Source organism: Hirundo rustica, chromosome Z (assembly GCF_015227805.2).
Source record: "Hirundo rustica isolate bHirRus1 chromosome Z, bHirRus1.pri.v3, whole genome shotgun sequence".
Classification (NCBI taxonomy): Eukaryota; Metazoa; Chordata; class Aves; order Passeriformes; family Hirundinidae; genus Hirundo; species Hirundo rustica.
The window spans coordinates 4,754,454-4,781,069 of record NC_053488.1 but is presented as its reverse complement, the minus strand read 5'-3'; the positions used below and the strand labels follow the sequence as shown (position 1 = coordinate 4,781,069).

The 26,616-nt window shown below is 41.5% G+C and overlaps 2 protein-coding genes across 9 annotated transcripts; one reads left to right on the top strand and one right to left on the bottom strand.

Moving 5' to 3' along the window:
* Positions 1-254: 254 nt before the first annotated feature.
* Positions 255-10,558, bottom strand: UTP15 (UTP15 small subunit processome component). Of its 2 annotated transcripts, XM_040091057.2 has the most exons (12): positions 10,317-10,558; positions 9,863-9,955; positions 9,585-9,769; positions 8,401-8,579; positions 7,556-7,681; positions 6,771-6,906; positions 5,553-5,637; positions 3,448-3,597; positions 3,173-3,274; positions 2,842-2,975; positions 2,288-2,346; positions 257-1,817 (listed from the first exon to the last, which is right to left on the bottom strand). In XM_040091057.2, the coding sequence occupies exons 1-12, from the start codon at positions 10,404-10,406 to the stop codon at positions 1,594-1,596; spliced, it is 1,563 nt and encodes a 520-aa protein (XP_039946991.1). In that variant the 5' UTR covers positions 10,407-10,558; the 3' UTR covers positions 257-1,593. The 2 variants fall into 2 exon arrangements, with proteins under 2 accessions (XP_039946990.1, XP_039946991.1); XM_040091056.2 differs by having other exon boundaries at positions 255-1,817; positions 9,585-9,955; positions 10,317-10,442.
* Positions 10,559-10,702: 144 nt separating this feature from the next.
* ANKRA2 (ankyrin repeat family A member 2) lies at positions 10,703-26,428 on the top strand. 7 transcript variants are annotated; one of them, XM_040090883.2, is made up of 9 exons: positions 10,703-10,848; positions 11,420-11,808; positions 13,750-13,908; positions 15,236-15,301; positions 16,657-16,754; positions 16,915-17,040; positions 17,414-17,480; positions 17,572-17,652; positions 26,376-26,428. In XM_040090883.2, exons 2-9 carry the CDS (start codon positions 11,520-11,522, stop codon positions 26,396-26,398), a joined length of 909 nt encoding a protein of 302 aa, XP_039946817.1. In that variant the 5' UTR covers positions 10,703-10,848; positions 11,420-11,519; the 3' UTR covers positions 26,399-26,428. The 7 variants fall into 7 exon arrangements, with proteins under 7 accessions (XP_039946817.1, XP_039946816.1, XP_039946813.1 ...); XM_040090882.2 differs by lacking the exon at positions 26,376-26,428 and adding an exon at positions 19,620-20,401; XM_040090879.2 differs by lacking the exon at positions 26,376-26,428 and adding an exon at positions 18,703-19,251 and having other exon boundaries at positions 11,426-11,808.
* The last annotated feature ends 188 nt before the right edge of the window (positions 26,429-26,616 follow it).

Sequence of the window (26,616 nt, the reverse complement as noted above, 5' to 3'; positions counted from 1 at the left end):
CCCTAGCAGTCAAACAACAGATTCAAATTTCATCTACACGGGCACTGAAAGTGACAGAATTACAGGAAAATTGAGTTTTGATACTTAATTTGAATGTTTTCTCACTGGTGTGCACTTTACTCATAGATTTAATTTTAATTAAATCCCTTTTAGAAGTATTACCTACTTTCTAGAAATTTGTAATTCATAAATACGTACGCATCATAAAAAAATTAAACCAAACTTTTTCAATATACAAAAGCATGCACTTCTTGAGTCATTCTGTTGTGTGCTGTGAATTCATGGGAATCTTAAATGGAGATTCATCAGGAAGGGAAAAAACTGTGTAGCCAAGTGTTAACAAATGTGTGTGCTGTTTTCTTTGTATTTCCAAGGACGTGAGATTGGACATTAACCTTAAAGAAGGACAGTGACACATTAAAATTACACAAACATCAATTATTTTCTGGTAAATAAAAGCTGAAAACTGGTGACTGCTGATAGTACTGGACACACAACTGTAGTGGGCTGGTGCTGGCCAGATGCCAGGCAGCCACCAAAGCCCCTCATTCACTCTCCTCTGCAGCTGGACAGGGGGGAGAAAATATAGTGAAGGGTTCATGGGTTGAGAAAAAGAGCAGGAGAGATCACTCATCAAACACCATCATGGGCATAACAGGCTTAACTTAAGAGATATTAATTACATTTATTACCAAACAAAATCAGAGCAGGATAATGAGAAGTAAAATAAACCCTTAAAAACACCTTCTCCCCACCCCTCCCTCCTTCCCAGCTCCAAATCCTACCCCAGGGCACAAGGAGAGAGGGAATGGGGATTACGGTCAGTTCATGACCTGTGTGAGTCCATCCCAGGGGCAACAGTCCTCCCCAGACTGCTCCAGGGGGTGCAGTCCTTCAAGGACAGGCTGCTCCAGCCTGGGAGCAGGGCCCCTCTCTCCATGGGTCTCCCACAGGCTCACAGCCTCCTCTCAGGCATCCCTCTGCTCCAGCCTGGGCTCCTCCATGGGCTGCAGGTGGATCTCTGCCTTCCCCATGGATCTCCATGGGCTGCACCATGGGCTGCAGGGGAATCTTGGCACCTGGGACATCTCCTGCCCCTCCTTCTTCCCTGACCTCGGTGTCTCACAGGGTTGTTCTTCTCACATGTTCTCGCTCTGCTCTTCTCTGGCCGCAATTACAACTCTGTTATCACCATTTCTGGTTGGCCCAGCCTCAGCCAGTGGCACGTCCACCTCTGCAGCCAGCAGGGATTATTGGCTCTGCCAGACATGATGGAAGCTTCTGGCAGCTTCTCACAGAAGCCACCCCTGCAGCCCTGCCACTACCAAAAGTCAGGCCATATAAACCCTTAAGAAGTTATGAAACTCTGAAATTCTGAAACAAAATTTTAAAGCTAAATTGTTTGAAAAATATTTCATGGACAATCCTGAAAATGTCCTCCTCCTCTGTCTTCAGTAATCAAGCCTATTCAATTTAAAAGACAGAACTTCAACATACAGGAGCTTATTTTGAAAGTCACTATTGTAAGATGTAACCAGGAGAACAGGTCATGTCTTTCAATTTCACAATTGTGGCAATATGTTGTGATGAGTCTCAGTAATTCCTATTTGTTTCAATGATCTCTGTAACACCATTACTTTGGTTCTCTTCTAAACATGTATCTGTTTTCTTAGTAAAAGTAGCAAACAGTGTATCCATCATTCCCAAAACTTCCAGTAGTTCTTCTTGATAGTCAATCTCTTTTCCGATAGCTTCCTTGAGTTTCAGGAACTGTTTATCAACTACCGCTGACTGCCCAACCACAGGGTGATAAATGTCTGTAAAGAAAAGTATCAGTTAAGAATCCATAATGTATAAAAAGGCAACATTTTTATTAGCCAGTTAGAGACACATTTAAGGATTCTAGCACAAGTCCAACACTCTGAAAAAACAAGACAACTTTAATATTGTCTGTTCCTAAAGCAGTGGTTGTATGTACTTACAGCAGCAGTACATCAAACTAACAGAAACAGAAGTTTTTATGACCTCAAATACTATTTTTACCTCATTGAATAAGAGGAAGCCATTTGTACTTAGGTGCCTTAGTACCTTAGCAAAGGTACTTAGAGACTTCCAGCAGCCTGTGAAAATCGAATCCTGACTGAGGTCAGTTATCTGGAAATACCTCTTTTTTGGATCATTCTCTTGACACTAAGTCCACACATACAAACAAAGCCATAAAGGCTTTGTAGCACTCTCAACCTTCTTTGCAAGCTAGCAATATGGCTTTGAGAATGTATTGTCTTACCAGTGATCATATCAGCAACAGTCACCAGCACAGAAGTAAATCTAGGCTCAATCACACGCCTGCAAAATTAGAAGACAATCCAATTTCACTGGTTTAGTCAACTGCACTCCACCAGCAACAAGCAGCCTTCTCACACAGGCAAAGAGACAATTTTTTCTTGAGACATCCCAGAACAGCAGTCAGAGATGCAAGTCAAACAACCCACATATGTGGCATTTACCCTCTTCCTTTCAGGAAGGCAGTGGGAGTTGGAGGAGTGTCAAAAAGCCTTGAGTGTATAAAAACACAAGTTTCATCAAGGAGACAGAAAATAACAGACTATGGGTAAAGTGTCTGGGAAAGAAGTAGAATATCTCATACTACCAGCAAAACTGTGCTGTGCTAACAGGTGAACTCTTTCAAACCAATCCCAAAACCTAGGTATCAGAATGGAAAAGGCATGTGAGACTTCAGGAGTACCAGTGCTCTACCTGTGATCTGTTGCAAGTCCGCAGCAAGTTATTAGGAAACAGCAGTGTCAAAATAGTCAGAGGGAACTCATGTTAAAATAATACCTTGCCACAAAGGTAAGCAGGAGATTAACTTGCTTCTCATCTCGGCCTGCAAGCGCGCTTCTCAGCGTTCCTCTGCGATGCAGCTCCTGCATGACTGCAACCGTGACTTCAGGAGTGTGAAGCATGATGGGTGGCTGGACACATACAGAAAGTGTTTAGAACCAAAGCAACATCGTTACACACAGCACAGGGCTGGTGTCAGCAAACGGAACACAACTCTGATTCCTTTCTAGTGATACGCTAAAATAAAATTATTAGTATCACATACAGGAAAAATTAACCTCGGGTGACAGCACAAAACTCTTGACAGGAAGAAAACCCAATGCCTCACCTCCAGTACTGCATCAAGAGCCTTGGAAGACTGAAAGCTCCTCAGCAGCTTATCGTATTTTCTCAACACACGTTTTACAGGTTTACTGACACAGAAGTCGTCCTAGAATTCCAAAAACGAGTTCAGAGTAAGACAAATACACACCCATAATAGATTAGACATATTACCATTAATAATTTTATATATTCCATCCCTTTCCTTTCTCCAATTTAGCACATTCCAAGAAACCAATTTTTCAGACATGTTTCAGCACATATTTTCTTACCACATCATACCTGTTTTGGCATGTAAGTTCTTCCTTTCACATAGGTTCTATATGCTGGTTGCCTCTTCTTTTGAGAGTTTTCACTCTTTTCTTCCGGTTTTCTGTGTTTAACATTTAGCACCCCATTGGTCATGCCTACAACTAAGGTTTCATCTTCAGGCTAGCACAAAGAAATCACAGAGTTAGGACCCAGCGGTTTATTATTGCGCTAGATCATGCATGCATGTGCTCTGTCATATGCATTTTTATATTTTTACGCTTCAAATCACAGTGTCATAGATGACTCAAGGTGGAAGGCACCTCCTTGAGGTTCTGTGATTGAATGCTTTGTCAAAGCAGGGACAGCTGCAAGGCTGTGCACATAAAGCAACACTGTAGACTGACCAGTGAACCAAGCTCAATTATGCTTAAACACACCTTTGTAACTTTAAGGTTTTGTTTTTTTCCAGTGGCATACAACTACCTTTAGGTACTAGGTACTAGGAATGAATCTATGAGAAAGCAAAGCTACCATGGAACAGCAGGATTTTGAGAAACAACTGGAAGTTGTTCAAAACACCAGTCTTTGGTATATGTAATTTCACTTATATAATGAAGTGGGTATAAATTTCACCCAGATAAATTGAGGATGGCCCATCCCTTGAAGTGTTCAAGGCCAGATTGGATGGGACTTTGAGCAACCTGGTTTCCTTGCCCGGGTCAGGGAGGCTGAAACTGAAATAACCCTTACAAGCCATTCCATGATTCTGTGATATGGTAAAAGCCTACAGAACTACGACAGGTATAGATGGAGATCAGCTGGCGAATGGCTGATTTTAAGGGCATCAATTGAAGCTTATGAAGATTCAAGTGGAACAACAGGAAGCAATTCTTCACACAAGTATCAAAAATGTGGAAATCTTCATCAAGGAATCCAGGAAAGGTTTCAAGTTTAATCAAGCTCAGGGAAAGACTGAACAGGTTTATGCAACAGGAATTCATTGAATTACACTGAAACTACACTTTGATGAGTTAATTTCTCATCTGAAAATGGAATTTGGGAGAATATGAACACACTTGCCCTGGGTTTAGTTTTCTATGTGCACTTATTTATGGCTGGCTGTAGCTGGAAGCAGCGTCTGGAATTAGACCCACCTTTGGTTTAACTCAGCAAAGGCATTATAATTTTCTCATATGACCATTTAAAATTCAAAAGGTTTAGTCAACAGAAAAGAAGATTATGTTTCAAAATATGTATTAGCACGCTAAAAATGCTAAACTACAGATAATGCATATTTTGCAGATGCCACAGGGACTTAAAATGCTATGGATTCTGTACTCTTCACTTCAAAAGAAAAAATATAAATCCAAGTTTATTTTAGCTCATCTCCCTAGGTAATATGGTAGGAAATTAAGACACTCCCAACACACACTTTCCTCTACATTCCAGCAGAGCAGGAAAATAGTAAAGTAGCAAAGGTAGTGAAGATTCCCTCACAGGCCTATTCCATTGTCCTTCAGAGCCTACACAGGGGTGTATTATATGGCAACAGTATTGTTTAAAAATTGGTGCTAGCCTCCAAGTCTCTGGCCAGCAGGTCACTTATCCACTGGAAATCAAGTGCTTCTGAGAAGAGTCTCTGCTGTCTACTTCCAAGATGCGCCTTGACAAAAAAATTCACTCATGCTCACACCCTTCTTTCCTCCTCAGACCAACCTGACACCACCAATTTTTAAAGCACGTTCACACCCTACTCTAAACTTCTCAACAAATAAACTAATTTTTTTTTTTTTTTTCTGTAAAAGAACTTAGAGCATTCCTGAAAAGCAAAACATGAGTACAATCGTCCTCAAGTCAAAAGACCTCCTTTCTGAAGTGAATACTTCCTCTATGATGTACGCTGTCAGAAACACAAGATTTTGTACTGATCTAGTCAGGTAACATGGTATTTGAATCTATAATGTTTAAAACCTCTTAGTGTTTGTTACTCGGCAGAAACATATCCAATCACCTCACTCTGCGTGTACAGCATTCTTCTGGAACACCCAAGGGCCGTGAAAGCAACAATTATTTACTTCTGTGGCTTAAAAGGTATCAGGAATCACCTTGTTTAGGAAGATTTCTAACGCACTTACCGACAACGCAAGACTGAGGATGGACGTTGCGTAGTTGAAGCTGTGGACTACTTTGTAGGATGTAGTACTGTAAATCTTGACATGCCTACACAGAAGAGTAAAGATCAAAACACTGTTAGTAAAGCTTTACTGTAGTACTTTACAGGAACTTCATCACGCTCATCTTCTACAAATCATTTAAGGAAACTGAGTATTAATACAATGCATTCCTCATACTACTGTTGAGCTTCTTACATATTACTCCTGAAACAGTAATGTTCTGTAGAAAGGTATCCACAAGTCAAGTCAGGACTGCTCTTACACCATAAAGAGGTGAAAATGGGTCAAGAACGGAAGAAGAAATTGAAGGCAGGTGTAGTGACTATTTGAATTCAGAAATGTGTATTAAGAAAACACTAAGAAAGCATCTCTTCAAGTTCGCTCTTAAATTTTAAACACAATACCTACTTGCAGCAATTTCTGGGAGTAAATCCACAGGTATTCTTGTATCCAGGTGCCCCTTAAGGATTTGGTTGGAAGTATGAAATATTTAATGAACGGGAAAACAAAACATTATCTTACAAGGATAAAATGTAGTGTTATGTAATCATAAAGTCTGAGGTAGCCTAGGAAATACAGAAGGGAGGAGGAAAACAGACCCACTGTCATTTCAGATCACTTCCCATTTCTACTGTCTCAGAGACAAGACACCAAGTACCAGTACTCATCAACTGAAAACAAACCAAAAAGCAAAGAGGTGATGTTCACAAGCACTCTTGAGTACAAGAAGCAACAGCAGACAGACACAAAACACAGGCTTTTAAGAAGTGAATACTAATACACTTCTAGCTATTTAAACTGTATTAAAGCTAAGAATAATTAATTTACAAAGACTGGAAAAGTCAGTTTAGAGAATTAAAAAACTGAACACTTATTCATGCATTCCCAATGGCACACGCAATCCTTACTGATACTCAGATTAGTGAGAGAAAAACGTTAAGGAGTATCATAGAGTCATAGTACATACACTTTGAGCTGGAAGGAACCTTTTAAAGCTCATTTAGACCAAGGCCCCTGCAAAAGCAGGGACAGCTCTGCAGTAGGTACCTTACCCCCAAAACATTTTCTCAAATAAAGCCCAAAAACCACACACAGGTTAACAGTGATGTGAAATAACACCTTTCAAAGAAAAAAAGTCCTAAAGAATGTAAACATAAGGAAGCCACAAAATATACCAACCTGTCCAGGGATCCTGACAACAACCTTTGTCCAGTGCTGTTCAGGCACAAACAAGTTACAGTTTTATGGTGATTTTTAAGTGAAACCAGTAACTGTCCTCCTTTTAGCACATCCCAAACTTTGACATACCGACCTCCTGTGAAGAGGAAGCACACAAAACAGGCTTACATATATAAACATTTATGGTTCTCTGAAGAAGTTTTCACAGAGTGACGCAGTATCTCCCTCACAAGGGACTTTCACCTCCTAACAGTTTTCTGTACGTACTCACCATCCTACCTCCTGGCACAAGCCTGCTCTTTTTTTAGGCCATTCTGAATGGAGTTGAATGATTCAACCATTCTCCAACCATATTCATTACAAAAAAAAAAAAAAAATCTACAGACTATGCAATTACAGTACACCTGATGCAATGGCAACAAGAGACTAAAAGTTTGTCAACACGGACAGAAAGACACAGTCCCATCTTTTCAAAACCCAAGTATGTTATTCCTTCACTTTAGAAGTGGGCCAATTAGAGTCTGCATTTGTCATTAAAAATAACTTTGGGGGAGGAGGGAAGTGGCAGCTACAAGAATATCAAAACAAAGACAAAAAGGAAAGACCTTTACTTGCATCCACCTGATAAACACAGATTCCTAAAGAAGATATTTGAGAAATCCAACAATTAGATCACTTACCACTTCATTATCAAACTAAACCACCGCACAAAAAATAAGTAGCTGAGTACGTATTTCTCAAATGAGGGCCGCAGAAAAGGTATTTATCTGACTTTATAGAATTACCTGCAGATACGAGAAGCCCACCAGATGGAAAGAGAAGCACGCTCTCCACAGGATAGCCGTGTTCTATCGTCATGACACTGCTCTTTGTTCGTGCATCAAACAGCTTCACAGTGTGATCATAGGAACCTGCAAACACCAGCAAAAGTCAGTTTCATAACTTCAGCTAGTTCAGGAACTAAAACAGCCCTGTCCTACCATTTAAAGGAGCTCCTGGTGATTTACCTTGGTTAATTTACAGCCTTGAGGCAACATAAATTTTCTAATTCTAGCCTTAGCTGCATGTCCGTCTGTAAAAGTAATCTGTTTTCATTTCATTTCGCTACCATTATTCAAGTGTATTTATAACAATAAATATCAAGCAGCCTAATAAAACCTAGCCCATTGTGCCTCTTAAAAAAAGGAATACTAGGTTTTTTTCACAATTTTCCACAGATTGATACATAGGTACTCCTAGGGAAACAAAAAGCAACTGGGTCCAAGTAACTCCACATGTTTTTGAGTCTGCCAGTTATGGGCTGTACAGACTCGTGTACAGACTGCTCCAGAAACTTGGTACAACATTTCAATCCCTTCCAGCCAAAGGACACATTCACAGTATTTTCTTTCAAAAGTTCTGTTAACCCTAATAGGCTAAACTAAAAAGATGTTAAAATTCAGTTCCTGCAGTTTCCCCTTTAACATCAGTGTCAAGCTTAAGAAGCAAGCAAAAAAAGGAAACAGTTAAGTACGCATTGCGCAGGCAGACTGATCCTTCAGGACTAAACTACAACGAACACGACCCCACTGTATCAAAAATTATCTTTAATTCACTCAAGAAAAAGTATAAATAAAAAATAAAACCAAACCTGTTATGAAGACATCTGCATTCACTTTACTTGCACATCCGCATCTCACGTAGTCAGTATGTTCACTGTAAGAGATGATTTCTGTGGCACTTGGAATATCCCAGAGATTCGATGAATAATCATCACCACCGGAAAATATCCGGTACTTATCGGACAGGAAGCCCACTACATGAACTGGTCTAGAAAACAGAAGTCCACCACACCCAAAGTTAAAATATATTCACGTTGCAAGAAGAGTTAGTCTGTATGACAAGTTTATTAAAGTACTCTAACCTAAAAGTGTGGTGTTTAACACCAGAACTTTAAAGCCTCACTTTATAACAGCAAATTTCAAGTATGGGCTGCTTTGAAGATCCTCTTGTCCTTTAAAACCACAGTTGAAATCTTTATTATCACCATAATATCCCAACAGATGTTGTCAGAACACACAAACGTAGGCGTGCACAGGTATGCAGTTAACATCAGAATGTAACAGCCAATCTGCAAACAGACACGCTGTCAAGGTCAGTCTGGGCAATTCCCACTGAAAGGGGGATTCTTTTTGTTCTGCACAGATGAAACACACATTGATCTTTCACAGTACAGAAGTCTGTGGAAGCACTGTTTTCTCCTCATTGATACATCAGAACTCCTAATTTCTTCCCGACCCTACCATTATGCACTTTTTCTGGTTTGTTTCTGGAGGTTTTTTTAAGGAATTCCTGCTTTTCCTGGCATGTTTTTTCACTGCTTTTGTTTAGATACATTTTAGAACTCTTTTCCTACCAGCACCACATAAAACATGCTTATCAACGCAATGTACGCACAAGACTGTTTCTACACAACATATCAAGAGATATACATATACTTCTACACACTTGATTCATATTTAGAGTGCTTTTAAAACTCACTCCCATTTTTAATTCGACTTTAAAATCTTCTTTCCAGTAAGATCTACACGAGACAGTGGAAAGCAAGGTAGATCAGTTATTACTCAGACTTTCAGCAGCAAGTGAGGAAGACACAAAATCACAATTTAACATCAACACTGTAAGTTGCTGAGACTCTTGAACAGCTTGTCCAGAGAAGACAGGGATGTCCCTGCCCCACGGGCGGGAACAAGACGATCTCTAGAGCCAAACCATCCAGTGTGTGACGTGCAAACACGGCAAAGAAGCAAACGAAGCAAACCGATTCTGCCTTACTTGGTATGACCCTCGAACTGCCTCAGCGGCGCCTTGCCGCTGACGTCGAAGAGGCAGATGCTGCCGTCCTCGCTGCCGGCGGCCAGCAGGCGCCCGTCGTCCCTGTAGGTGGCACAGTATGCGGCGTCGCGGAAGCGGGAGAAGGTCTTGATGGGCTCCTGGGAGTACCGGCCGTAGATGTGGATCTGGAAAAAGGAGAGGGCGTTACATCTGTTACATCCTCGTGTGCGGTGCCAAGCCAAGGACAACGGGAGAAACCCCCCATGACAGGCACTCACCCTCGAGGAGGCTGTGACAGCGTAGTTATACGGCGGGGCTGGGGAGAAGTCAATTTTATTTACTGCGCCGAATTCCTTTATCTGAACGGGCGTCTAAAAACAATTATAGTAAAGATCGTTAAATCTGCAAGCGCACCACCAAGTATGAAAACAGCAAAATAAAAGCCATTTTTCCCCACAAAGAACTCAAGACTACATTAGAACCAAAAGGTTTTTCAGATCGTGAGTTTAGATCGTGAGTTTACAAGAGCAGGCTACTCGTACTCTTGTAAATTTTTTCCAATTCACTCATTACAACTGATTCAATTCGCTCATTAGCTATGCGCTTTGAGGTTAAAAACTAACTAATGCGTGTTTAAAAAAAAATGCACGAAAGTAATAAAATTTTTTTTAAAAATATATAAATAAAGCATTCTGGGGCAATAACTGCGACTGGTGGGCCGCTTCCTCCTACCTTGTATCCCCGCCAGTACAGCGTGTCCTGCGTGATCCTCTCCCCGAGCTTGGGGTACGCCTGCACCACCACCGGCTTGTACGCGGCCATGACGCACGGGGGGCGCGGGGCCGGGCCGGGGGTGGGGTGGGGGGCTCAGCGGGAGGGGCTCGCGAAGGGGCGGTGGGCCCGGGAAGGAGCGGTGGGCCCGGGAAGGAGCGGTGGGCCCGGGAAGGAGCGGTGGGGCCGGGGCACACGGGACACGCTGCGCTCCGGCGATGGCGGGCACCGCGCCTGCCGCGAGAAGAGATGGCGGGCGCAGCGGAAGTACGTCATCAGAGAGTGCCTCCCGCAGGCCAATCAGCGGGGCAGCCAGGCCGCACTTCCGGCGGCGGCGGCGGCGGCTGTGAGCTGAGGTGAGGCCGGGCCCGGGGCCGGGCGGTGCGGGTGTCCCGCCCTCGGGCCTCTCCTCACGGACTGTCTCCGGGGAGAAGGACGGCTCCAGGCGTGCCGGGAGCCGCGCGAAGCGCGGCCCCGCCCGAGACTTCCCGCGGTACTGTGAGCAAGCCGCGGGTATTCTGCGGTTACCTTTCTATTTAAAAGGGATATGGTTTGGGGTGGTTTTGTTTTGTTGGGTTTTGTTTGTTTGTTTGTTGGGGATTTTTTTGGGCGGGAAGGTTATTTTTGTTTGTTTGTTTGTTTTCTTCCTACGTACGGTGTAGAATCAATTTATTTTACTCAGGCTGCAAAAGACGTAAAGGAGGTTAAAGGCTCTTTAGCTTTTCCCTCAAGTCTAATATTCCTGGGAAACAAAGTCATCTTCTTCTAGTTTGTTCCTGGCGTGGTATAAACGTGGTTGATTGTCGCATGAGGTTTTTTTGTTGCGACTAGGCGAACATTCTGAAACATTATTTCATGTGGATGAGTTAGTAATGTAATTTGGTTTAAGCATCCTGGTGCTGAAGCATAAATGGAGATTTTGGTCACTAACTTGTGACAGCAGGATATTTCACCAGCGTTTTGGCTGACAAAACTAAATGCCATAAGCTTAAATAAAGTTTGACATGTTTTTATGCATTTCATATTTTACCAGAATGTTCTTAACCTGTGTTACATCTGTTCAGTTGCAGGTTGTCCAGAAAACTGGGCTGGGCTGGGCAGAATTGCTGCTGGCTGGAAACAATGAAGCGTCATTTTGTGTGAAACCTGTACAGGACTGAGGTCATGGCATCTTCAACAAACTTAGATGTCGGGGCCCAGCTGATTGTGGAAGAATGTACCACAAGCTACAGCCTTCCACCCATGCCAGATATTAAAGTGGAGCATCAGCTTGACACCAGCACAGAGGAAGGCCCAGCTCAGAGCGTCACCATGGGGATGAAGTTCATTTTGCCCAATAGATTTGACATGAATGTCTGCTCACGGTTTGTGAAGTCTCTGAATGAGGAGGACAGTAAAAATATTCAAGACCAAGTCAACTCTGACCTTGAAGTCGCCTCTGTCTTATTTAAAGGTTGAATTTATGGTACAAAATACTATCTGTGGGTTGTGTCATCCTGTTAAGTTATTATGTTTTCTACAAAAAAAAAAAAAAAAAAAGAAGCTTCTGCTTTATGTGTGTATCGATCGGTTTTCCAAGATGTGTTCCTCTGATGTTTTTATTATGTGCTTAATGTGTCATTAATGTAAAAATTTTCCCCAAGATTAATGTTTATACATTTTAAATATCTGTATAACCTTAAGGTGATAAGAGCTGATGCTGATGAGGAAAGCGAGCTGCATCTGTATGGCACGTCCTACAGCAGTGTGCTTCCTCACAAAACTCTGCTGAGAGCACTGTGTGGTCGCTTTTAAAGCTTTTAGCAGCTTGTATCTTCTCATGGGGGTGATGAAGGGTGAGGTGGGCCACGTGTGTTTTGTCACTGTGGCTGGACAGAGCCTCCTGCCCTAGCAATGTGCGTGCCACTGCAGCTTCACACTGCTTGAAAGCAAACGCGGCTCCAGGTCTGGATCCCTGCAGCTAATCCAGCCTTTGCTGGGCAGCTCCAGCAGAACTGATCCACGCTTTTTCACAGCTAAGGATGTTGATACAGGGCAAAATTAGCACTTCCATCTGCTTCCTCTTGACTGCTGTGGTTTCAAGCACTTGCTGTCGTATTTCAGACCATTGGTGTTGTATCTGTTCATGAGGTTCATGTCCCCTATTTCCTGCAACAAATGCAAACACAGGCCTGCTTTGAATTTTGATGGTTTCACTGACTTGTGTTGTTCGGCTGCAGTTCAGCCATTGTAGTTTTCAGTCTTCTTGGATTCACCCCTAGTGCTCACCTATGCAGAGCCACAGGTCTGAGTGGCAGATTTACACCCATCAATAACAGGGGTGTTTTTCTGAGGTAGCATTTGTAAGTCCCTTAGAAGCAGTCCTGCAAATCAGTGGCCATAGGTCAAAATCTGTGTATGACTCTTGATTCAGTACAGCCGGTTGTAGCTGTTTGATTGGCAAACAAAACATAATTTTGTTTTTTCTTACACTCTATTTCTTTTAATTAGTTCTCTCCCTGAGTTTGTGCTTGGATTTATGATCACAAAGTTCTCTATGATGTTAATTTAGTGTGCGTGTTAATTAGCTTCTAGTCATTAATTACTGGTGCACCCTGGTGTCAAATCAATTAAGCCAATATGGAGTTTAATTATTTTATTAATCATTATGTCTTCCCAGTATTTAACCTCAAACCCAAAAGCTAGTTTTTGAGAATTGGAAGCCAAGACAGGATTTAAGTATATTCTGTAATAAAATGCCATTAGCTCCTAAGAGAAAGCAAGAAACATTAGTATGAAGGAACACATCAGCAGTGAACGACTTCCTGAACTCTGAGGTGAATTCCACCTGCTGTTTCATTTTATGCAAGTTAGTGTGGAACCTCTCTTCCTGCTGGTTAAGTATTCATCAGGCATTCCTAATGCTGTTAGGGTAGAGCCCTGGGGGAGAAAGTTAATGAAGGTTGTCTCCACTCATGTGGTGGACTGGTTAGAGAACAGGCAAAGGCTGAGCAGGTACCTGAGTGCAGTTCTGGCCAGAGCTGCATCAAGTTACTGCCTTGGAGAGTGTCTGTAAGAGGGTGACAAGTAGAACTTCATGTAATAAATCCATGCCAGGCTTGTTGAATGATCCAGACAAAGCCTTACCTCATTTAGGCACTAACTTGTCTCTGGGTGACATTATGCCATACCAAACATGTGAGGTAGCATAACTGTTTTATGCTAGAAGTTAATGCAGCCCTTTATTCAGCTTTCACAATACACAGTGGAAAAAAGCACATGGCACAAAGCTTTCTTAACATGGATTTTAAGGGTCTTGTGATAACTGGTGCTTTACAGTTTGACTTAGGATCTATGGCTTCCTTTTAATGCTCTTATTAGTACTGAAATCCTCTCTGTTTTTTGTTCAATCTAGCTGAATGCAACAGCCACACTTCTCCTTCCCCTGGTATCCAAGTAAGACATGTTTATACTCCATCAACCACCAAGCACTTCTCACCAATAAAGCAATCAACTACACTAACTAACAAACACAGGGGAAATGAAGTCTCTACAACACCTTTGCTTGTAAACTGTAAGTATTCTTCTGCCTTACTATTAATAATTATTTTGGGAACTCTGTGTTGGATGCTTGGCAGATTTATGCAGCTTTTTCTTTGGTGTCGCAATGAACTTTAAGGTAGGAAGAAAACATTGAAATAGTCTTGTTCAATTTCACATGGAATCAGCCATAAAATAGTCATCCACCTGATGTATGGAATTCATGACTGAATTTTATTTTCCAGAAAGAAAAGAAAAACAGAAAACCCCTTACCTATACTTTTTAAACCAAGAATTAGATTCTAAGTTGTAAGTTAATGTACTTCATGCACATGTTTTCAGGACTTGTGCATCTTAAAATTAAATGATTGGTAAATGCTGCAGAATACTTAAGATATAATGTTATGTAAGTACAGAATACTGCAAGTGTCACAGTGTTCACAGATCTTGAAAATCAAGGTAGCATTATTTCTGGTGTGGGTTTTTTTTCTGAATTGTCAAGCATTTCCTTTGTAAATTAATTTGCTGTAATTTACTTTGTCAGTAAATTATTTTCTCTATAAATTGCAAGTCAGGGGTTTTTTTAAGAAAAATGCTACTTGTGTGGAAAAAAATTAATCGGGAGCTGCAGTGTAGGCCAATGAACATTTACAGTTCATGCAATCATTAGCTAATTTTGTTACTACATCACATGGATAATTTATTACAGATAGCCTCCTGAGCACTTTTCAGGCCTGCTCCTAGTTGCAATTATCAAAACTATGCACCCATGCAGTTTTCTGTGGGATTGGAGGTTATTTCTTCATAATCTCTGAAATAACAACAACAACAACAACAAAAATCCCACAATATTTGTTTTCCCCTCTGTATGTCAGGTTGGGTGTAGTTTTGTAATGTCTGATCTATTCCACATTGTAGAGTGAGAGTCACACTAGAGGCTTTCTTTGTTGAGTAGCAGGACAGGTCTTCTGGTGATTCAGGTGTGATTTTTAAATTAAACATCCTTAATTTATCAAAATATGTTCGTTTTCATTTGATAAATGGGTCTTAAAGTAATCTTGGGTTGCTGACCAAACAGCAGTGAAGAGAGCATGTTACTTTGTAAAGAGTCAGTGTGGAAAGTATCCTTGCTTTCAAGAACAACTGCTGCACTGGCTTAAAAATTACGTAGATCTATGAACTCTTTGGAAAATGTTCAGTTTTTAATCATGATTTAAGTTCAGAGCGTAAGGTGAAATCACGTACACTCTGGATTCCACGTTCTGTACTGCTGAAGCCAGTGGACAGGTTATGCTCAGCTGCAGATAGAGCAGAATGAAAACTGGTGTATGTAACACATGCTTTGGCTTCCTTTTGTGCAGCTTTATCAGTTCATCAGCTGGCTGCTCAGGGAGAAATGTTATATCTGGCCACACGTATTGAACAAGGTGAGACAGAAGGAGGTTAAATGCCTTACTTTTTTACTTTGTTGTGTTTGACGTTTTTCCCCAAAGCTATGAAGTCCTCAATTCTGGTAATAATTGGAGGACATTTGAGGTATCTGTTCTTTGCAGATGTGGGCTGTCATTTTGTATCTATTTGTATCAGTCTGTTATTCACTCAGTGTATGATTTGCGCTTTAAATTAAAACATTAACTGAAGTAGGTAAATCCCTTCCTCTCCCTGCTCTCTAGCTGTGTAGGTAATCCATGGAACTAAGAAAGAAATATGTTAGTTCTGTCACAGCAGTTTATTTTATTTTATTTTAAATTTATCTTTGTAACTTAAAACATACTTCTGTTAATGGTGGTTTTCCAGTTCTGTTTAATCAATCAGCATAAAGACCTGCATGTTGCTAATTTAAGCCAGGGCCCACACCTGCAATGTAATACTACTACGCATTCTGGATAGCATGGCATTTGTGTGTCCGTAATACATGTGCAAAATTTCAGCTCTACCTAACATACTTAACGAATTCAACAACATTAATAATAGTAACAATAATGGTATCTTCTTATTGCACTGACGGTAATCACCCATGCTTCCAGTGCATCCTTGTTGAAATGTTTACTGGAAAACAGGTAATGAGTCACTGAGTCTAAAGACTTTGTAGCGAGCCATGTATATGAAAAGCAAATCAGTTCTGGAGTGTTGGTAGCAGTTAAAAATGCTTATTTTGGTGCTATGATTAGCACAGAACTTGTAAAGTACTTAGATATTAAAAAAAGATCTGGCTGAAATATTTGTCAACCAGTTGTTAAAAGAAGTTCTTTTTTTCTTCTTCCAGCTGCACACTATGTAGACCTTAATTGTTTTCACAGACCACCTTACTGATTACATGAACTTTATGGGGAATGGAGTTGTTTTATCTCTATTGCTGTGCAAGTTCATTCTTTACAAAATTGTGTGGCTCACCCTATTGAAAAAACAGTCTACAGTACAATACAAAATGCATCTCTTTATCAAACATCCTTTGTCTTCTTTACAAAGGAGAAGCCCTGATTACAGACAACTTGTACTATTTCTGAGTAACAACAGATTTTGATTTATAGAGCTTAAAAACTTAAATTTTAAAATATAAAACTAAAGGCTGAAATTTTACTTTGGTCAGCTGGATGTGTTTTCCTTTCTTGGACAGAGATACTACCACCACCACTGGGACAGAATTTTGTTTTTTAAAGTTGAGAATGACTTTTAGGTCACACTGGTTCCTGTTAAATAAATGTTACCATCAGCACATTTCACCAGCTGATACAGTGCATTGTGAAAAGGATTACTAAGTTATATATTTTTCTCTGAACAGAAAATTTAATCAATCATAAGGATGAAGAAGGATTTACTCCTCTGATGTGGGCTGCAGCTCATGGGCAGATAGCAGTAGTGGAATTTCTCCTCCAGAATGTAAGGAAAAAATCACAATTGATTTTGAATTCATTTACTCTTCAGTTTGTTTTGCCTTCCTAAGTTTGTCAATTCTGCTATAAGCTTAAAAGTTTTAAAGTTAAGGTCTATGAAAAACCTCAAATTTGCTTATTTTTTTAAAATTGATACTTTATTTCAGGGTGCAGATCCTCAGATTCTGGGGAAAGGGCGAGAAAGTGCCCTCTCGCTGGCGTGCAGTAAAGGATACACGGATATTGTCAAAATGCTGCTCGACTGTGGAGTTGATGTCAATGAGTATGACTGGGTAAGACTCTCGCTTGAATTAGGGCAGAAAATTGAAGCAGGACGTAGCACTGGCCTGAGTTTAAAAATAATTTTACTTCTTCTGAAGTACCTGAGAGTTTCAAAACTTCTATAGGATAGGAGAAGTTGATGCTACTAGTTCTGACTTCTTGGTAGAAAGAGAATGAGACTAATGCTGACTTCCTCTAGAAGTGTGATCTTGGCATTTGAACAGTAGACAAAAATGATAAAAGTTGTGAAGATCTAAAACAGAACCTCACTTTTATAAAACCTGGGAAGTCTCTTACTGGTACATGGAAGCATATTCGTGTGTTAAGGAATTACAATTGCAGACTGCTTAATTAAGTGTCTGGGGCATTTCTCTGCTTTTGCAGAATGGAGGCACACCCTTGCTGTATGCAGTACATGGGAACCATGTGAAATGTGTAAAAATTCTTCTCGGTAAGCAGACTGTCCAAACCAAATTATCATCAATAACGTGCAATTGGTTCTCATTGTCAGAAATACAAGATTCTATTCCTGTTTTACATAGAAAGTGGTGCTGATCCAACTATTGAAACAGACGCTGGCTATAATTCCATGGATTTGGCTGTAGCCTTGGGCTATCGGAGTGGTAAGTACTGCAAATGTAAACCCTTAAAAAAAATTTAATTTTTACAGCTGCTCATTTATGTAGCTGCTCTAATGGCCTAGTGGAGGTTTTGCAGCTCTTAACATGTTGCCTGTCCTACAAGTCCTAATAATCCTAAATGCATCAGGCCAAAATGGGTAGGAGCTTCCATTCTTATTTCAGAAAGTCAGGTACTTAGTAAGAAAATGTTACTGACCTGGATCTGTATCACTGGGCGCAAATATTGGTGTTCAGGGCAGATAGAGACATGACTCAGACAATGGAAGCTGATCTGCTCCCTCACCCTGTACAAAGAGGTTTGTTACTGGACAGTGATAGGAGGCCTGCAGCCCTCCTGACCCCCTCCACCCTACTTGACTGGCATGATATTATGTAGTTTGCAAAGCCTTCTTCAGTAAGATCAGCTCTTGCTCTGACAGACAGTCATCAGTGAATTATACTATCTGGCTCGGTTACCAGATAGTATAATTCTGGAAACTAGAAGCAAAGAGGGACACCCTGTTGGTTTTTCCCCTCATTGCTGCTACATTTTGAAAGCTGTGAGGTGTCTGTCATTACAGAAATGAATGGAATCAAAAAGTAAGCCCAGCACTGTACGTGTAGCTTCTCTAAGCAGAGCCCTGTGCTTATGAATGAGCCAGTGTCATGGTTTAACCCCAGGCAGCAGCCAAGCCCCACACAGCCACTCACTCACTCCCCCTCCAGAGAGATCAGGGGGAGAATCAGGTGAAAGCTGGAGAACTCATGGGCTGAGAAAAAGACAGTTTAATATGTAAAGCAAAGGCTATGCACACAAGCAAAACAAACCAAGGAATTAATTCAGTGCTTCCCGTGAGGAGGCAGGTGTTCAGCCATCTCCAGGAGAGCTGGGCCCCATCACATATGATGGTGACCTGAGAAGACAGACTCCATCACTCCAAATATCCCCTCTTCCTTGTTCTCCCCCCTTTATACACTGAGCTTGGTGCCACATGGTCTGGAATATCCCTTTGGTCAGCTGGGGTCACCTGTCCTGGCTGTGTCTCCTCCCAGGCACCCCCAGTCCCCTCCCCAGTGTGGCAGTACCAAAAGCAGAAAAGGCCTTGGCTCTGTGCAAGCCCTGCTCAGCAGTGACAAAAACATCTCTGTATCATCAACCCTGAGCTCAGCACAAATCCAAAACACAGCCCCTTACCAGCCACAATGAAGAAAATTAACTCTACCCCAGCTGATACCGGTACAGCACAACTTCACAGGAGCCGACACAGAAGACTGCTTCAAGAGCTCAATCTCAAAGTTTCACAGAAGTTTCTAATAAATGTTTTTGCCAACTTTCTGTTTGTAGGCTAAAAATTTGCTTTCCATGTGCTATCAGCCTGTTCAAACCAAAGAACTGATGATGACCCCCCAAAAACATTGTTTACCTAACTGGGTGTATTGTTTTTGCATTATGTAAGGCTTTTATTTTCTGAAGGAATGCTGCCTTTATTCACAGAGTGAATGTTATGGGTTACTATAGTTTAGTTTTTTAGTTATAGAAGAATGTAGAATGATTTTTTTGGTTAAGATTTGGGAATTGCTTTAGAAAAGACAGGGACCTGTTAGAGAGTTAGTTAAAATACTAGTATTTGTTTTGATTATTGAAAGTTGTTAGTTACGACTTTGGGAAGTATTATATAAAACCTTTTAACTCCTTGTAAGTAGTTTCTTTTTTTCTTCTTTCTTTTAGTAAGAGAGGGATAAGTAACATTAAGTTAGGCTTTAAGTTGCTCCCTCCTTTTTAGGGGGGAGTTGGTTTGAGTTACTAAAATTAAAACCATTACATTTTTATTAAATTATTGCATATTTTATTTAATTATAAGCAGGTATCTGCTAGAAAAAAAAAGCAGTTTAAAAATATAGTAAAGAAACAGTAAAAAAATACTAAAAAAAATCAACACTAATTAACCTCATCTCTTTCTCTGCTTTAGTTCAGCAGGTTATTGAGTCTCATTTACTAAAGCTACTTCAAAATATCAAGGAATAATGGTTGGCTCTTCTGCAGGTGCCACATCTTGGCTCAGAGATTTGAACTGCTGTTTAGCTCTAATCGGTGACAAGAGTTGGTTGTTCTGTAACTTTACCTCAGTGCAATTATTTGCTGGCTTTTTAATGTTCTTCCTCTTCTTTTGCTGTTGTTGATACAGATGTGCTATGTCATCCTTTTCTTAAATATATTTTATATCATTTTAGAAGAGTCAGTTGTTGTGCATGAAAAGCTTTGTAAATAAACCCAGTTTTGACCATCTAAATGTTTACACTGAGTGCAGTGGGTGGCACTATGCCAAGTGTCCTACTTCATCAGTATCATTGACACTTATTCACAGGAAGAAATGTGTTTAGATATTGAGGGACATCACCACAGTAGATAGATAGCTGTATTGTTAATAATACCAAAATGTGTGCTGTGTGTGAGGTTTTTGAGATCCCCAGTTAGTATTTATCCTGGATGGAGCCCCAGAGCAGGGTTCATTTCTGCAATAGGAGGGAGCTAGGCCCTAGAGGTTATTCTGTATCGCCTCACCTCATTGCTAAGGGAAGGAGGAGGTCCCTTCCAGGGAGAAGGAGTTCCTCCCAGTCAGTGGTAGTGGGGTTGGTAGAGCTCTGCAGTAAGCATTTTTGTATGTGAATCACTCTCTCTTTTGTACATTGATGCTGTTAATATTTGTTTTCTTACCTCATTGCTGTTTCCAGTAAATTTTTCTTATCTCAACCTGTGGTCTTTACCTTTTTTGCCTCGAATTCTCCTTTCCATCTCTTCCCAGGAGAAAGCAGAGTGGGAGTGGGCGAGCAAGCAAGTGGCAGTGTTGTTGGAAGTGTCTCAGTGGGAGCACTAAACTGGGCAGTACCATTCCTAAATGACAGCAGTCTTGTTTGGCACCCACTGTGGGGCAGGGAGGATTGAGATTACACATAAAACCAGAGGGGACTGGAAACAAATCTGACCTAAGCATTTGCTGTATTAGATAAGGAGCCATTGGTCACAATGTTGGTTCATCTGTTGGTGTGGGTGTTGTACCTAACCCTTTATATATTCCTGTGTGTGCTCCTCCTGATGCTGTTTTTCAGAGGAGGGAGAGGGATCAGGGTTGTTCTGTAGCTGTACTGTGTGACATCTTTTCATGTCAGGATAACATCAAGGGCAGTGAGGGTCATTTGGGATATGTATTCAGTGCTGCTCTCCTACCCTTACCTCCAGCACTACGTTTTGAGGCTCCATTAATAGTCATGTCCTATCTTGCAGGGGGGAACTGGAGAGGATTTTCCCCATTATTTCACTCCTGTTAAGAGCTTTGAGAATTTTGAATTGGCTTTGGATGTTAAGAGCATGTTCTTGTTGCTAAGTCTTGCAGCTCTCCTGAGTTTGGTCTACATCACGTTTAGATATTTCTAGGGAGGTTATTCAGACATCTGCCCTGAGGGTAGATAGTCATGAGTGGCATGGAATGTGGGGGAAAATGAGCCGGCTTTTGAAGGAAGCTTCAGTGGTTTGGAAGTTCACCCGTGCCAGGAAAATCCACAAACGCCAGAGGTTTATGTCCAAAAAGGAGACAGAGGAGTCCTGCAACTTCATTCAAATAAAGGGAGAGAGTCCTTTGGGGCACACACCCACAGGGATTTCTCTCTCTGGGTTTCAGAGGGTGCAGCCTCCTTTTCTCCCAAACTCCCGGCTGCACATTTCCTTCTTCATTTCCCAATTGGCTGAGGTACTAGGAAGGTGCAGCCTTCCCAAACCACCTACCCCATATTCCCCCTTGAACCTGTCATTTTACCCCAAGGTTCAGAAGGTTCACACTTGTGCAGACCCTTCTCTGTCTCAGGAACCATGCTGCCTGGGCTCTGCACCAAACCTGCTGCCTTGAATTTAGTAGAGATAGTAAAACCCATTTCAAAGACGTTAACACTTATACCTTCATATTATTAGTAAAGACATTAGCACACATCTTTCACTCCTGAACAATTATGGGATCCTGGAAAAGTGGCAGAATATGTGAAGGAAAATTGGTGTGACCGTTCCGGAGAGGCACAAAGTCATAAAGCATGCTGGGCCCTGGCTGCTGTATCCAGGACACTTGACCCTAAACACGGTGCTCTGGGGAGAGGGAAGAAAGAGGACCATCAGGCACTGTGCCCACTCAAACCAGCTGAACCAGAACCAGAGGAACAACTTCTGCTGTTAGTGTTGCAAAATACAGCAAGTTTAATTTTTTTTATTTTATAACTTCAGTCAGGTTTGTTCGCCTTTGCTCCAGGGGAGGGGAACTGAAGTTTGTTCTCAGGGCTTTGTGCCACTAGGTGAGAAGCCTGATGGGCTTAACATCTAGACAGAGTGGGAGCAACACAGAAGAGACATAAAGGATATCAGCCATCAAGGGCCATTAACGAAATGTTGATTCCAAACAACCTGGTCTGAGGCATCTCTGTGTGTCCCCAGAGTGAGGACCTAATTAGCATCGGAGGCAAAGATATCTGTAACCAATAAGAAACCAAATACTAAGAACTGTGTCACTTGAAACCAATGAACATTGAACCAATGAATCTCTATGGGTTTTGACTGCATGAAGTTTGTGAAAGATCTGGTAAAATTCATACGTCATGGAATGATTTTCTCTGCACACCCAGGCTGTGTGTGGATGAAAAAAATCTTGTTGCACATCCTGGCCAGAAGTAAAGTAATGCCTTGATTATCTAACACTAAAAATGTTGTTGGATAGTTTTGTTTTTTCTATACAGAAGAAGAAATCCAAGATAAATCAGTTCACACAGGAAGGAATGAGGAAGTAGGGTCCTTCTAACAGGAGGAAGAGGCAGGTACAGAGATAACCACCCCGTTTCTATCCCTGGGTGAGCTGTGGGATACACAAGAAGATTTCAGCCACCAGTCAGGAGATCCCCTGGTACCCTGCCTGGTCCAGTGTTGGGATATTGCAGCCCATGGTGTGAAATCAGCTGGTAGTGAAGCCAGACAACTGGGATCTCTGTACTGGGATGTGGGCACTGACAAGAGGATTGGGAAGAGGACAGAAACTCAGACCCTGGCGGCAACTCCTGTCAAGCATGAAGGAAAGGTACTGTGGAGGATGATCTAGTAGGGATCAAGCAGGTGGAATGCAATAGACAAAGGTATCCGTTACCTGAGAGAATTAACTGTGCTCGACATATTCTATAGGGATTTGAATAATGAGCAGATAGATCCTTTTGCATGGATTAGAGTGAAAAGACACAGAATGATTGGTGATTTTATATATACGTGCCTGTGTGCATGTGGAGGGTTTGTTTTAGAACAATTTGGTTGCAATGGAGAGGATGGAGGTAGCCATTTGGTTATTGTTGTCTATGGTAATAATATCATATCATAGTATTATTATAACAACATATCATATAATATATGAAATAATATAAAAGCATAAAAGTATCACTTAAGAAAACATATAAGGAAAAGAACGAGAAAGAAATTTTAAGAGTAGAAAAATAAAGAAAGAAATTTTAAGAGTAGAAAGATATTTTGACATTGAATCCAGTGACAAGACTTGATTGTTGCAATTTAGATGTCCATCGGTTAAACTGATGTTCACAGTCTTCTGGCACCCTGACTGACAGTGCTGGGATGGATATCAAATGGGAAGTCCCTCCTACACTTCATGCCACCAGACCTGCATGGAGTAAGGGGGTCTCATTGATCATACAGCTTGGCATGCCTCCAGTTCTCTCTAGTCTGCCACAGGGGGAAGGGAGTCTTAATGAGCAGTGTGTGGCTTCACTGGGAACACTGACAGTGCCTGACTTCTTTCCACCTGCTTTCTGCCACTAGTCCTGGAACAACTAGGCCAATGCATCATAGGTTGAAATCTCCTTGGTACAAGAAAGTCTAATTGCAAGTACAGAACTCCTAGCTCCTAAATATCCTTCATGCAGTGGCTGAAAGCAGGTATCAGCTGTATGGGAAGAAAAGCCACAGCCTTCTGCACTACCGCCTTCTTCAGCCCCTGTAGTCCTTTGGATTGTAGAATATCTCGAGTTGAAAGGGACCATACAGATCAAGTCATATTCCCTGCTCCTTGCAGGATGATCCCTATGGGTCCCTTCCAACTTGACATATTCTATGACTACCTTAGACTAAACCATATGACTAAGCATCATCCAGATGCTCCTTGAATGCTGACAGGCTTGGAGACCATTCTGGGAAACTGTTCTGTGACCAAGCACCCTCTCAACAATGACCACTTCCCTCATGTTCAGTCTGAACTTTTCCCTGATGCAGTTTCATTCCATCTCCTTATGTCCGAACTCTGGTTACCAGGGAGGAGATCAGTGCCTGCCTCTGCACTTATGAGAAAGCTGCAGGCTGCCGTTAGGTCACCTCAGTCTCCTCCAGACTGAACAGACCAAGTGACCTCAGCTGATCCTCATAAAGCTTCCCCAGGGTTCTTCACCATCTTTGTGACCCTCCTTTGCACACTCCCCAGTAGTTTTATATCTCTCTTGTACTTGTGGCACCCAGCACTGGAGGAGATGCTGCCCCCGTGCAGAGCAGGGCAGGACAATCCCCTCCCTTGCCTGACTGATGCTGTGCCTGATGCCCCCCAGGACACGTGTCCCTCCTGGCCACCAGGGCACTGCTGACGTGTTCAGCTCGTCCCTAATCCGAACTCTCACATCTTTTTTTGCAGGGCTGCTCTCCAGCCTATTGTCCTCCGGTCTACGTGATGTCCCAGTGTAGCTGTTCAGTCAAAACAGCGATTAAAATTTTGAAATTAGTGGAAAAAAATCAGACAACGTTAACCGATTTTCTGGGAGAATACAGTGAATGACAGGACGTAACAGTTTTGCACAAATAATAGATTAAGCCTCTGAAGGAGACTTTTCAGCAGCTCTCCCCCAACAGTACATAAAGGTTTTCCCCATGAAATGTTCACGGTTCCAAGCATTTCTCCATTGTGTCCACTAGAGGTCTGGCATCTGCTGAAATCCATACACCCTTCCCCAGTCCATGGGTAGTGAGCCCAACCTCCAAGTTCCTGTATTTCTTACATATTGTCTCTAGTATGCTAACTTTTTTTCTATTTGAAAGTAAATCCATACACAAAGATAATGAGTACAGTTTAAAGAACATGCACTGTGATTCTGATGAAGGGGACTGCAAGGCTGGAGAACAATCCAGCCAACTTCTCCGAGTCAGAGCCAAAGAAATAATGAATTAAAAATGCTAACTTTGAAATAACGAAGTGAGTGAATTTACAAAAGGGGAAAATGTAGAAAAAAATTCCAAACCTCCATGGATTAAACCTGAATTCCTGGCTAAATTTCCCTCTGACTCTATGTACTGAAACATCTATAGTACATAGAAGGTGTACATTGGGTCAGAAATAACCTCTGAAACGTTGTGCGACAGCCAGTGCAGAGATGTATTTCTTTCATGACGTTGAAATCTGAAATGGAATCAGCCTTAGGGGAAGTGAAGCAAAAAAATGTAACTCACCTTGCAGGTGTTGATGAAATCCTTGCTCCATTATCTGTCTCTCAGGCTTTGACACCTGTATCTTACACAGCATTTACATCAGTTTTATTGCATCACGCATGATAAATCAGATGACAGAGCAAATCTGACATGCCTTGGAAGCAAGAGAGAAAAAATGTTTCATAATAAAAATTCAGAAAAATATGTCTCTTGTAAGTACTTTTAAAGTAAAATAAGATGAAGTAGCAATTACGGTAAAGTTGCATATTAAAAATACCGAGATTTAATGTCCTTTGTAAAAACAAATGCTAAACTTCCACATTTGTTGAAAATGTGTGAGAAACGACCATTCACTTCGATATTTTAGAAGGTTTATTAAACCTTAAAAAATACAACAAAATGACTGAATAAGGAAAACTACAGCCCTGGGAGTGTGGAACTAAACCACCACGCGCTCACATACAAAATGGCTGCTCTGCCGTTTATACCCCTGGTGTTGCGTCAGGTAACCCTGGCCCCTCCCAAAATCTGCCAATCAACCCTTCCTCGCAGCCCATTGGTGGAGGCGGCTTTCTTGCAGTTTGATTGGCGGTCAGGTGTTGCCAGGCCACGCCCCCAGCACCAATCCTGCCCTCCTCCCACGCGCCGCGTGCCAGGGGCGCAGGCACAGCCCTGGCTCCGCGTGTCCCGGCTGCCAAGGCTGTCCTGGGCAACCACAGAGGGGGAAAGGGGACTGTGGAGAGAGCAGAGGATGTCCAAAACCAAATCACAGTGACATAACTATACATCAATAAAACTTCTCCTAACATACACGTAGTATTCATCCCCTACCTGTGAGAGCCAATCATCGTATTACCTATCTATAACAAAATGCAAATTGCATTTCCTTGAGATACCATAACCTGAGCCATTTTTTCTAAAGTTGCACGGCATCTCATGTACTGACAAAACTACATCACTATGCTTAAAGAACAGAATTTCCTTTTCCTGCATTATTTGTGTTACAGGGAAGTATTGTTCTAAATAATCGACCTTCAATATCTGCTCTGTATTTTGTCTTGAATTTCAGTCAGCGATGAGACAATATATAGGAATTAAAACTAATCCTTAGCTATTGCCTCAAAACATATCCTAGAAAATGCATTTTTAATTGTATGTGAATACATTGGAATAGAGGAATGTCGATGAAGACAACACAATTTAAATTTCTTCCATCTTTTTGCTGCAGCATTTCAAGCACTTGTCAGATAGTCATCACAACACCTCCCACAAGAATGAATACAGAGGTGAAGATGGTGATCTTTCAGAAGCTGTTTCCTGCATCACAAACCCTGTCTACTATGTAACTTTATGCTACTGAGGGAACATGGAATTGAAATTTTCTGTGGCTCTTCTGAGGACCCTGCAGGGACCAACCAGCACTATTTCATAAGCTATGATTCAGACACCCTGAGGAAAACTTAGTCAAG